The following is a 13611-nucleotide window of genomic DNA, read 5'->3' as shown; positions in this document are numbered from 1 at the left end:
AGTCATACATTTGTAAAAAGAAGGAACATTTTTAGTTACACTTTGACATTCTTCATGGGAGAGTATTGAAGGCATCTGCGTTGCTTTCTGTTATACATAGCAGAGGCACATGATCTATATTAATGTCTTTTTCTGATCAATTTATAGCAGATTTTCAATTAGCCAACATTCACTGACCCAGAAAATTTGGCTCCTAGAAATGTGCTTGTCAACGATAAAGCACACTCTTATGCATTAACTTTGCAGGATAAGAAGGCAATGCAAACGCATGTTCCGATATTGATTTAATCAACTTGGGCTGGCAGGGGACGGAGAGCTTTGGCACTTGGAAACTGTAACTCACTTATAAATAAGTTTCTCATTCTCCTTTCTCCAGTTGTTATGAAATCCATTCACTTATGGAAAGATCTCAGAAAGGATCATCAGCCTAGGAACCTAGGCAGAATGCAAATCTTTCACAAGGTCCACCATTTACTAAGTATTCCTCACACTCTGTCAGCCTGACTGATCCTATGCCCTGCTGTGAGCAAAGATGAGCAAGTGCCCTCCTGTGGTCTTACAGGAGAGGCACATGGCAGAATGAAGCCTCAAGGGCTGCAGGTAGGGTGATGGAAAATCATTAGGATCACATGTGAACAGGGGCATCATTAGATGCATTCTGAAATTTGGGTTAAAGTTCGTTCTCTGGAAAGCAATTCCACAGAGGACAAGCTTGACCCAACTCAACTGTCCTGAACGAGCATTTTAATGGAAGCTCCTCTGAAGTTCATGTGGGCAAAGGTTGCCATGACCTTTGGCCAACTGGTCCAGGCTGGAGCACGGAAGCTGAATCTTTATAAGTTCCTTATACATACGTAGACCACCAAGTTGAAAGCAGGCCTTTCCCTCTACATGTACCTAAGCGTCCTTCATTGGGGAATTTTGTGCTAAAGTCCCCTACTGTGCTTGCAGACCCTGTTTTTACAATAATAAAAACCACAGAACTTAGCTCTCCAGATGTGATGAGTCCTTTCCTTGATTTTACACATACCTCTCTTTTCTAAAGTATCCAACAAATAGCCATTTGTTAAGTTCAGAAGTTGAATCTGACTTGAGAAAAAAGGGAACAGTTCTGACATTTAAGTCTTTGAGGCCTATCTTCTGAGTGTTCTCTGGAGACAGGCAGAACTTAAAATCCTGGAAAATTGCTATTTATTTCACTGGTCAATAAGTCAGATTAACTGTTGCTTCTACTGATGATATTTTTCAGAATTACAGTACGTCTTGCAAAAAAGGCACATATGAGATTTAAAAACATTTTTTATCCATCTATTTTCTGGAGAATAAACTTTAAATTTTAAGTTTGTTATTCTGGTTTTATGGACCGTGAACTGAATACCTTGCAATTCAGTCTGAAAACTACATGATGTTATCACCCAATGTGATCAAGATACAATCAAGAAATAAGAAAGATTTTTGTAGACTTTAAGAAATAAGTAGTACTTTAACATTTAAAAGTTTGGTTCACTGCTTTTTTACTTACAATGTCAGCAAAGACTCCTGGCCTCATCAGATTGATCATCTTGGCTACCTGATAAACATCCATGGAATTTTCTTTTTCTAGTTGGTGCATAAGGGTTGTCAGAGCACAAAAAGTTCCTGCTGTCACTCCTCCATGCCTTGCAGCAAAGGGAAGGGGCAAACACTCCATTAAGAAAAATCAAATGCTCACAGAGAATGTAACCTTGATAACTTTGTTTAAAATCACTGAACATTTTATTGTACTGTTTCTTGTTACCTTATTGCACATAGAACTATGGTTTAATCTGCAATACAGTTAAGTATTCATGATATTAGTAATAGAATACTTTATAGAAGTATAATATTTGCTTAGACCTTTGTTATTTTTATACTCTGGATGGGGCTGGCAAATGAAAATAACTTGGCTGAGTTGATAATATATACAGTATGTCTCATATATAATGTATATACAATATGCATGCATTTTTGTTTATAACACAATCTAAGAAATATCTATTGTACAAATCTTCCTGTAACTGGTAAAAAAAAAAATGTATCAATTGTACTCCTGTCCTAGGAATTCAGTGGGTGAGAAAGTCTCTTAGGTTAGCACCTATAAAAATTCAAGTGCTAAAACACTGACACATCAAATGATCTCAGGATAAAATGCAAGAGCAGGTTCTTGTGATCATACACCCATTTGTGCCTTCAACAACAGCTCCAAATGAGGTGAAACAAATTCTATTAAATACTTATTAACCTTATTTATAAGAAGCAGATAATCCACTCTGGTAGAATCACCACAACTGGCACAAAGCATTAGGTTAGTACAAAGACTAATATATGTACACCCAAAGAATGCTCAGAAGTGAACCAGTTTAAAGTGTGGAACTTACTCATCATGAACAATCATGGGTCCATCCCTGTTGGCAGCTTCTTCTTTGATAATACTTATAAGTTCAAAAGTTTTACTAATGGGGCTATCTGGGTTTGGCCATCTGGGACACTGAAAATGCCTCACTTCAAGTACATAATCATCCTATAAGAAGAAGGAAAATAAGTGTTTGTAAAAGAGTTACATTTAGTGACAACTTACCATGAATGGAATAACTGGGAGAAAATTAGGAATTATGGCAAGATAATAAAACCAAATGGTACGCATGAGTGAGCAGCAGTAGTTGTAGAATATCCTCCATCATGGAAGGAAGAACTAGCTGTAATGCCACATTTTCCATGTCTTGATTTATACCTGAACAGGCATTGTTCACTCATAAATGATGCTGAGACAATGTTTATTTACATGTAAAACAATGAAATATTTTGTCTCACAAAATTTAATACAAAAATCTATGCTGGATAAAATTATAGAACATTTAGAAAAAAAAGGAGAAGAATATCTATGACTTCAGAATAAGAGATGTTTTAAAAGATAACAAATGGTGGTTTCCTTATTGAAGTCAGAGAGGAAATGATGATTAATATTCATAAGGTTTTATGAAATAAATTTAAGAAATTTTATTCACCAAAAAAGATCAGATAATTTAAAAAGTCAAATCACAAACTGGAAGAAGGTATTTGTAACACATGTAGATGACAAAGGATTAGTGTCTTGAATATAAAAACAATCTCCTACAAATCAATAAGGAAATTGCAAACCACCTAATAGAAAAATTGGCAAAAATCATAAACAGACACTTCATAAAAGATGAAATCCACACGATCAATAAATTTATGTAAAGTTATTCAATTTGATTTGCAATCTAAAACCACTATGAGATATTTTATTTCTACTAGAAACACTGATGAGGCTCTAGAGCTTACAGATGACATATACTCATGGAGGGAAGGTAGATTGGTACAACCACTTTGGAAAACAATTGGCATTAGTAAAGTTGAAGATGTCCATATTCAGTGACCCAGGAGGGAATTGCCCAGACGCACCCAAAAGAAAATCTTGCACATTCTAAAAATATTCATGACAGCACCATTTGTTGCAAAAAAGCAAGTAATAACCCAAATGTAAAATGGATAAATACACATACATATACATCTATTTTATATTTATAAACTGGAATACTAAAGAACAGAAGTAAATGAACTTTAGTTAGATTCAATTAAATGGATAAATCTCAGTGACATAACGATGGAGGAAGGTAGCAAATTTATGAACATACATCATTTAATTTATATGAAGTTCAAAAAAATTCAAAACACAATGTTAAAGAACACAAAGACAAAGGGTAACAATCATAAAGAAAATCAAGAGCATGATAAACACTAATTCAGGAAGAGGGTACTTCTGAAGGGTGAAGGGAACTGAATGGGATGGAGAGGGCACACAAGGACTTCCAAGGTGAAGGCCGTGTTCTATTTCTTGAACACAGCGGTGGGCACACAGCCATTTATTGGATTATTCTTATACCTTGTACACATTATATAAATAATCTTTTAAATCTATTCAGTATTCAACATAAAAATAGCCCGTATAACAAAGAAACGAATAAAGAAGTAAATAACCCCTAACTATTGATTTTGGTAGAGTAATCCAAACCTCCTCAGACATTGTTAAATGAATTCTGGTCCACTACATAGACTCTAATCTCTCTTCTGACTGACCTCAAATGCTATGACATTTGGGGAAAAGGGCCTTTAAAGATCTGAAGTTAAGGAACTACCCACTTCAATCCTTTTTTCTTGCTTCACCATTGTTTTAGAAACAGTGCTGATCCCTATGTGATCACTTGGAGATCAAGGTATCCATAATGGCTGATTTATGTAGATGAGACAAATTCACTTGCAACCAATTATGAATTCTTATTCTCTAAATAATTTCTGTATGAATTCCTATTCTCTACGTAATTTCTGCATAATACTTGGAGGGAAATCATGCTGAATACACCAGGGCAAACCAGACATTAGATAGGATCAGTGATTAGGATACTGGATACAAGAAGATAATGGGTCTCTAATGATTATTACTCTTAAAATAAATGTTAACCTTAACTGGAGAGGGATGGGAAGAGGGCATAAGAGAGGACAGATGTAAATGCGGACTTCTAAAGTGTTTAGGGAACAATCACAGATGGAAATTAGGGACCTTAGGAACCTTCTAGTTCCTGTCCCTCATTTTACAAATGAGAAAATCACTCCCAAGGACACAGCTCATCAGTGGGACTAGAATCAACATATTAATATTTTTATTTTAATCAAATGGGAAACTATCATATTTCAATATTTCTTAGATTATTAATCTATCTCCATATTCAAGTTTATATATTTTAGTCATTCAAATATTCTGGAGAATAGTGAATCTTCTTGTATAACACATATAAGGTCTACCAGTTTCAGAATTATAGTAAAGTAAAACATTTAAACTGTCTAAAATATGATTTAATCTTTTTCCAATGGGGGTGTACTCTGAATCTCACATGCATCAGTCATCATTATTAGTATCTTTTAGTATTTTACCATAGCTTTAAGTCAGTAAATATTGACAAAGAATTCATTTCAAAGAATTGCAACTTAGTAAAAACAACCCTCATCCATTACTCCACATTTTCAAAACAAATCTTCACTCATCAACTCACTGAAAATTGGTAAAGAACAGTAAGTTAGTTTGGGTAGGAAATATTATTTCTATTTTACTTAGTAGATTGCAAGATAGGGGCTTGTCTAAAACATGCATATTAGGATTAATGAAAATTTTTTTTATTATTTTTATTTTCAGTTTAGGTCCTATAAGCAACTCTTTTGGAGTACAAGAGAAATATTTGATTTCCTATATGTGAAGAAATCAGTAACAATGCAATTTAGTAAAGACTGATGTATTTGTGTGTGTGTGTGTATTTGAGGTACTGGGCCTGGCATTGAACCTGGAACCTCGTGTGTGGGAAGCTGTTGAGCCATATGGGCTCCCCTGAGATGTTTTTTTTCATTTGTTTGCTGATTGTTTGTTTTTGTTTTTAGGAGGCACTGGGGAAAGAACCCATGGGAAGCAGGTGCTCAATGGCTTGAGCCACATCTGCTCCCCTGATGATTCATTTTAATGATTCTATAAAATTTTGAAAATGAAAGTAACCAGTAGAGTAATATTGAGTACTGGGGCAAACTGTCTCAATTCATAAGAAATCAGGCTCCTTCTTTTTTTTGTTTTTTTAGAAATGTTACTTAAATCTACTTCTATTTTATACATGCTTTAGATGAAAAGTTTGTCATAAATTATGCCCATTACCTGTGTAGCTTCTAAGATAAAGTCTTGAATTATAAGTTTTTCCTCATTAGCGAGACATTTGTGTTCTTCAGCCATAAGAGTGACTTTAAAGCTCTCACAATTTATAGGCTCTTCTTTATTTGGCCAGTAAACAAATTCATCTTCTGCCTGTGGGATTTATAACAGAAAAAGAAGATTCTAGATTTTACCAAAATGATTAATAGGTCAGATGGTGAAATTAACTGGTTGTACAACAATGTAAGGTGTTGGTGGAGGGGTGATGTACAGGAATTCTGCACATCATGCGTGATTGTTTTGTAAGCTCACAACTTCTCTAATGAAAAAAAAAATTAATCGATTGCCACAGAAAATTCAACTCAAATTTTTCTTTGAATCTCAGCATTTATTCTTAAAATCTTCCTGGTGTCTTAAACTACAGTGATGTACAGAATAAAATACTGCACTTAAGAATCCAAACTGTGGCTTTATTTTTTTGTTTACCTGGTTGATCAATAATAATGGTACGCTTGTTGCTTCTATAACTGACAATGACATTTAACTGAGTACAGATCATTCAAATGGTTCTAGGAGCTCAGCAATTTCCTGCCTCAGGTGGCATGATTAGTATAACTTTATAAGACAAGTTATGAAGCTCAAGGTAAAATATACATGAAAACCCTAAATGAAGCTTACTCTTGGAGAATGGCGTATTCCTCATTTTTTGATACTAATAAGCTCTTTCCATACTAGATGTTCACTTTGTTCCCAAATGGGCCTTTTGTATGTGTGTTTCTAATGACCTCCTTAAACTGAGGGACTCTAAAAACTGAGGGATTCTTCGAATATCCCGAACGAGTTTTTGGGTTTATTTAAATAATGTAAATAGAAGCATATGGACTGACTTCATTCATAGTTGAAATTCTAATTTTCTTAAGCAGGGTCATAAAATACTCTGCCATTGGGTCCATTTAAGGAAATCATTCAGCAATTTTAGACCTGGGAGACTGTCACTAAAACAAGCCCAACAGTAGACAAGGTGTGTCTCCAGTGACAATGACATCCAGATTCTTAGTTGGAAAAAAATTTCTTTGTTGATACTCTGGACTTCTGGCTATAGATTGTGTTGTGAACTGATAAAGCCACTCTAAGAGAAGTACTAAAAGAGACCCAAGGAGCATACCATGTTTTGACCATCAGGAAGCATAACCACAAGTTGAGCATTATGGTCCCATATCATCCTCCAGAAATCCTTGATGGTGTGGAGAAGGGGATGCTGGGTAATGATGAATTCATTGCTCTGATAATAACCCTACAAAACCAAAGAGGAAAGAAAGCTTTCTTAGCTTTGGCATATAACTCAAAACATTCAGCAAAACATTTACAAGTCATTAATTCAACTTTTTTTGTTTGTTTTTGAGGTACTAGGGGCTGGGGATCGAACCTGGGACCTTGTATGTGGGAAGCCAGCGCTCAACCACTGAGCCATATAGGCTTCCCTGAGTTGGTTTTTTCATTTGTTTTGCTTGTTGTTCATTTGTTTTGTTAAGAGGCACAGAGAAATGAACCCAGGACCTCCCATGTGGGAGGTAGGAGCTCAACTGCTCGAGTCACATCTGCTCCCATTAAATCATCTTTAATCAAACTTGTCCTTTTGGTTTCTCATTGTGTCAATAAATAGTAATATGGTTATTATAGCCTATGTTTACTGGGCACTTCCTATATGCCAGGTACAATGATAAGTGTTTCCTTCCTCTAAGCCATTTATTCCTCACAAGAGAGCTGTGAGATAGGAACCCATTTTATGGATGATTATACTGAGGTTTAAGAAGTTAAGCGTTGTGCTCAAGTTTATACAGTTATCGTCTCTAGGGGCGGTCTTACCAAAATGGCTTATGGAAAGTGTCACCTACACTAGATAGAATGGATATCTATATGAGAGTTTATATTTCTTACTTTCTACATCTCCTTAGGTCAACTTGCCCCAGTGGCAGAGTGCCAAATTTCAGACCTCCATGCAGGCTCTGCTGTCTAGACCTTCTGGCTGCCTCTGAAATTAGCCGTAAGACTTACCATGATTTCCACATTGCTACTTACGAAAAAGCTCTGTAGCCCCTTTTGGTCTGGGGTCTCATATATACCCTTCCCATGCCCCATGAGCTCATCTGAAGTGTGAAATGCATTTAAGTGCCACATCTCTCTGCTCATGGATGGGTATTTCTCTATATTTTTTTGCTAGATACATGTAACAGTAGTTTTGGCATAGAATTTAGGACTCTTTCACCTAAAACCAAACTCTGTGATTACTTGACATGAAATGATAATGAAGGCTGCATAACAGCTGCTAAAGCAGCCACCTCTCTTGTGGAAGATATAAACAGCAGGAGGAAAGAATTATATTTTTAGAAACCCAGGTCCCCTAATGAACCCAATTTTCAGGGTTAGGACTGCTGCAAAACCTGGAGTGGGCAGTGTCATTGGGACTGGGTTTTGCTGAAGCTGCTATATCCTAGACCCTGCTCAGCGCTTCTGCCTTGCCACGGAGGAGAATGGAGCCTCCTGGATGGGTGAATGTCTTCCTGTAACTACTCATCTGTCTTGATTGGTGAGTCTGGGTCCCTGTATCTGTCTTGTTTGAGTGTGTGCCAATCCCAGCACACATAGAAACATGAGGGGGTGCTGTTATTCTGTTAGTTGCTGTGGGCTTATTTCAACCAAGCAGTACTGTAGCCGGCAGTCACTGCTCCAGGAAACCCACTATGGTTTTGGTTCTCACACGACTGGGTGGCCCTCTTAATTGAGAGGTGGAGTGGGCATTGCCACCTCAGGATGGAGGAATAAATATGGACTAGGGTGGACTTAATGGTATTCTACCATAGAATTATTGTGATTCTAGCAATGGAAGAAATTATATCATTGATGTGGACTGTCACAGTGGCCACGGGAGTTTCTAAAGGCAGGGAGAGGGAAAAAGAGGTGTGATATTGGGGCATTTTCAGTACTTGCAGTTGTCCTCAATGATACTGCAGGGACAGATGCAGGACATTATATATCCTGCCATAACCCATTGAATGGACTGGGAGAGAGTGTAAACTACAATGTAAACTATAATCCATGCTGAAGCAGTGCTCCAAAATGTATTCATCAAATGCAATGAATGTACCACGCTGATGATGATGTTAAATTGGGAAGAATGGGGGGCATGAGGAGTAGGGTATATAGGAACCACTTATATTTTTAAATGTAACATTTTGTGTGATCTATGTATCTTTTAAAAATAAATAAAAGTATTAAAAATTATATAAAATGCTAACTAAAATAAATAAATTATATGAAAATGTAAACAAACAAAACCCATTGGCTGGCAGGCAGTCTCAATGGCTTCTCTGACTTACCATGATATAGGAGGCATTGATGTAGTCTGTGCCTTCCCCACTCAGGGATGAAATGCCAACCCTTGATCTTTCCACTGGAAAACAGAACATGCATTGTGAAAAAACACAAACTGTGAGCACGGCACTGATTACTACCTCACCTGGCTCCCCACTGCCAACTATGGCTGCATTTCTCAAGGTGAGTATTCTTTAACTTTAAGCTAATTTTTGACCTATTTTTGGATGACACCTCAAGGGTTTATGAGTCCTTTTGAACAATGACTTTACACATATTGAGGCATAACTAGAAAAATGGAGTGTACTGTATTTCTTCTAAGAGGTACAAATATAGTCAAACTGCTTACACAGCTCTTATGTTTTAAAAAAGTTTTACTCATGATTCAACATAACCTACCGGGCATGATAGAAGAAGTTCTGTTTTTCTCCCGATTGCATTGCTTGAGTGCTGTAGAATAGTCACTCTGCTGTATATTCGACTGACTCAGGAGCTGAGGTGTCAAGGAAAAATCAGGTTCTTTCATATAAGTCACTCAAACACACACACACCCCAAGATACTGACCATAAATATATCCAACTTATTGACCAAGAACTCGAACTAAGCTTTGTTTTAGTGAACTACTTAGCAAATCTATGTTCTCTACTGAACTGGGAGAAGCACAGAAGTATCTTTAGTTTGATTTTTAGGGTGAGGGGTCTTCTTCATGTCTTCCTCTACCCCATTTCCTCTACTTAAATTTCATACTACAGTTTGGAAGTATATCACATAATATTAGGGAGTAAGATGAAATCTCTTAGATGCCTTACATAAGCAAATTCTAGAACATAAGTATGTAAAAGTTAAGGAAATTTCTGATTTTTTTCCATGATAATTATTTTGATTTTTCTGAAATAGCAAGTATCAAGTTCTTTTCAAAACATTTTTTAAATTTAGAGGTTTTCCTATTTTGCTGGTACCCTAAACTGGCACTTTGCTTAACTAGTGGTTAATTTAGCATATTGAAAACTCAGACCAGAAGTTAAATGTTGCTACTGAATGAGAGATTACTATGTGGCAGGCCCTATGATAATCACTTTAAACATACTGTCTCTTTTAAACATCATAACCCCATGGGGGTAGATACTACTGTTCTCCCCTATTCTTTTGTTGTTGCTGTTATTTTTTAGGTACCAGGGCTGGGGATTATACCTGGCACCAGAAGCCAGCGCTCAACCACTCAGCCATATTGGCTTCCCTGAGTTGGTTTTTTCATTTGGTTTGCTTGTTGTCTGTTTTTGTTTTTTATAGGAGGCACTGGAAACGGAACCTGGGTTCTCCTGTGTGGGAAGCAGGGGTCAACTGCTTGGGCCACATCTGCTCCCCTCACTGAGGTTTTGATTTGAATTTCCCTAATGGCTAACAGTGTTTATCATGTTTTCATGTGCTTATTGGCCATTTGTTTATCTTCTTAGGAGAAATTACTATTCAAGTCTTTTGTCCATTATTAAATTGGGCAGTTAGTCTTTTTGTTCTTGAGTTTTAGGTTTCTTAATATATTCTGGATATTAAATTCTTATAGGATATGTGTTTTTCAAATATTTTATCCCATTTTGTAGGTTCTCTTTCCACTCTCATGTTTAAGCCCTTTGATGCACAAAGATTTTAAAAATTTTGGTAATGTCTCATTTACCTATTTTTTCTTTTGTGACTGGAACCTGTTAATTTTTGAGGGACAATCTAATATTTCATAAAGTGACACATAATTGTTTATTTCTCCAACTTCTCTACCATTTACTATTGTATTAAATTAGGTCAGGGTTCAGAAAACTTTTTTGTGAAGGACTGGATAATCAATATTCTAAGCTTTGTTGTACCTATTCAACACTGCTGTTGAGTGCAAAATCAGCCATAGACAATAAGTAAGCAAATGGATATGGCTGTGTTCCATTAAAACTTTATTTACAAAAATAAGTGGTGGGGGACATGGATGTGGCTCAAGCAGGTGGGCTCCCACCTATCACATTGGAGGTCCCGGGTTTGGCTCCTGGTGCCTCCTAAAGAAGACAAGCAAGACAGTGTGCTGACATATGGTTTGGCATGGTAAGTGATACAACAGGTTGATGCAATGAAATGACGCAATGAGATGATGCAACAAGGAGACACAACAAGGAAACACAATGAGATACAGCAAGCAGGGAGCAGATATGGCTCAGGTGATTGGGTACCTCCCTTCCACATGGGAGGTCTGGGTTCTGTTCCTGGTGCCTCCTAAAAAGAGGATGAGCAGACACAGAGAGTACACAACAAACAGACACAGACAGCTGACAGTGGGCATAAACAACAAGGTTAGGAGAGAAATAAATAAATAAAATAAATCTTAGAAAAAAAAGTGGTGGGCCATAGTTTGCTGACCACTAAATTGGATAATAAAAGGCAATACATTTATTTCTCAGTCTGTCAACAAATGTGTATTTAGTACCAAAAATGCTTAGGCTCCATGATGTGGCAGTGAACAAGACCAACAAGTTGACTGCCTTTGTAGAGCTGGAGGGTTTATGAGATCACAATTAATTACCTTAGCTCTCTAGAGAATGCTTTTGAAGAGTTACAGTTTAATGTCTGGCCTTTGGCACTGACAGATCATCAATATAAGAAGCTGATGTTTGAAGGCTGTTTCTCAATCTTTGGTAAAACCACATGTGAAAACAGTGTCCATTATGCTATCAAATGCACTTTAAGTGAAGTTCTACAAGAATTCACAATCTCTAAACTCCATAGTAATCCACTGCATTGCTCTTCCTGAGTCAGTATGTTTTCCCATTCTTTGATTTTAAAAAAGAAATATTAAAAAAAAGATAGAAATACAAAGAATTGTTAAAACAGACACCTAAATTTCTAACACTCAGAGCAAACAAATGTTGACCTTTTCTCATATTTGCTTCAAGGTTTTTGTTTGTTTTTAAAAGAGAACACCTAGCACATTACAGATAGAGTTGAAATGCCCTATGGCCACTTACTCTAGTTCCATTTCTGTTCAAGGTAACACTGTCAAAGATTTGATGTGTTACTCACCAATCCATTTTTTTATGCTTTTACAACATACATACCAATGAATTCTAAAAATTTTACAGTAATGTATTTGTTCCTAATTTGTCAAACTATATCTTTCTAAACTTGTTTTTCATTCAACCTAACTTTTTTAACCTCTGTTGATTTCTCTCTCTTACTCTGTCTCTCTCTACCTTAGTTACATTTTATGCATTTCTTCTGTAATTTAGAATTCCATTATATGATTAATCTACAATTTTATTGAGCTCTTCCCCAACTAGTGAATGTTTGGGTTATTTCCAATGTTTTTTTATTTCAAACTTTATAGCAATGAATACCCCTTGTGAGTTTTTTATTGTACACACATACAAGGGTTTCTATAGGAAATTAGGGATCATCAGTGTTTAATATTTGATAGTCTGATAGGCTGAAGTCACAGTATAAAGGATTTTTTAATTGTCGTCATTTCTGTTTGTTTTTGAGGTACTGGGTGCCAGGGATTGAACCTGGGACCTTGTATGTGGGAAGCCGGTGCTCAACCACTGAGCCACATTGGCTTCCCTGAGTTGTCTTTTAGTTTGTTTTGCTTGTTGTTCGTTTTTGTTTTTCAGGAGGCCCTAGTAATCAAACCCATAATCTACCATCTACCAGGTACTCAACTTCTTGATTTGCCTTTCTTTAATTACTTTGTAATTGTGAATTTTAGGGTTCATTAGAAATGTAGATTTCTTCTTTGATGATTTTTTCCATATTTTTACTTCATGATTGTTTATTAATTTGTAAGGGTTTTTGATATCCTGAACATAAACATATAGCTCATTTAAAAAGTTGCAATGTCTTTGTTCTCTTTAATCACACAGACATTTACAGCCAATATATTATTTTTTTTACTTTCAGATATCCACAATTTATGTTCTTATTTAAGATGTCATTCATTCTCTACTCCTGAGGTCATCAAAATGTATTTTCTTGGGGACTCTAGAAACATCTAGACACTATAGGCAAGGCAGACGACCCCCAGGAAATCGGCACCCTGTCAGTGGACCTTACTTTGGAATATATGATAACCTATCTCCCCCATTGTATCAGTCAGACTCATCCATAATTTTCCTACACAAGGTTCTTCTATCCCATTTATTCGAACCTATAATTAGCACTATACCCATTAAATATATGTCCCAGAAACTTAAATCTTCCAGCTGTTCATATGCCGGTTGAGCCTTGAATCTCAGCAGAGTTGCAGCCCATACTTACTCAAGTTCACCAGACTCACCCAGGACAACAAACAAAAGGATGATGATGGACAATGCCCACCCCAAAAAACAGAGAGCATCTACAACTGCAAACAGGACAGTTCCATCCATCTGTCCCATTGGATCTAAGCCCCTCTCAATTGGAAACAGAGTTTGGCATCACCATCTCAGAATCCTCAAGATTGAGGAGTGAACAGATCTGAGGGGGAATGCAATTGTGGACTAAAGTA

At 36.4% G+C, this 13611-nt stretch overlaps 1 protein-coding gene across 4 annotated transcripts in view; it reads right to left on the bottom strand.

The window, feature by feature from the left end:
* Positions 1-13611, bottom strand: part of PTPRZ1 (protein tyrosine phosphatase receptor type Z1) — a 212137-nt gene that overhangs the window by 1007 nt on the left and 197519 nt on the right. For all 4 annotated transcript variants that reach the window (XM_012521416.4, XM_004483097.3, XM_012521415.3 and 1 more), the window contains 6 exons: positions 9497-9590; positions 9103-9176; positions 6891-7019; positions 5732-5878; positions 2397-2539; positions 1523-1658 (listed from right to left, as the gene is read on the bottom strand). In XM_012521416.4, coding sequence (XP_012376870.2) covers positions 1523-1658; positions 2397-2539; positions 5732-5878; positions 6891-7019; positions 9103-9176; positions 9497-9590 — 723 coding nt within the window. The remainder of the gene's footprint in view (positions 1-1522; positions 1659-2396; positions 2540-5731; positions 5879-6890; positions 7020-9102; positions 9177-9496; positions 9591-13611) is intronic.

The sequence above is a fragment of the Dasypus novemcinctus genome, chromosome 5 (genome assembly GCF_030445035.2).
Source record: "Dasypus novemcinctus isolate mDasNov1 chromosome 5, mDasNov1.1.hap2, whole genome shotgun sequence".
NCBI lineage: Eukaryota > Metazoa > Chordata > Mammalia > Cingulata > Dasypodidae > Dasypus > Dasypus novemcinctus.
This window is presented reverse-complemented; position numbering and strand designations above follow the sequence as displayed.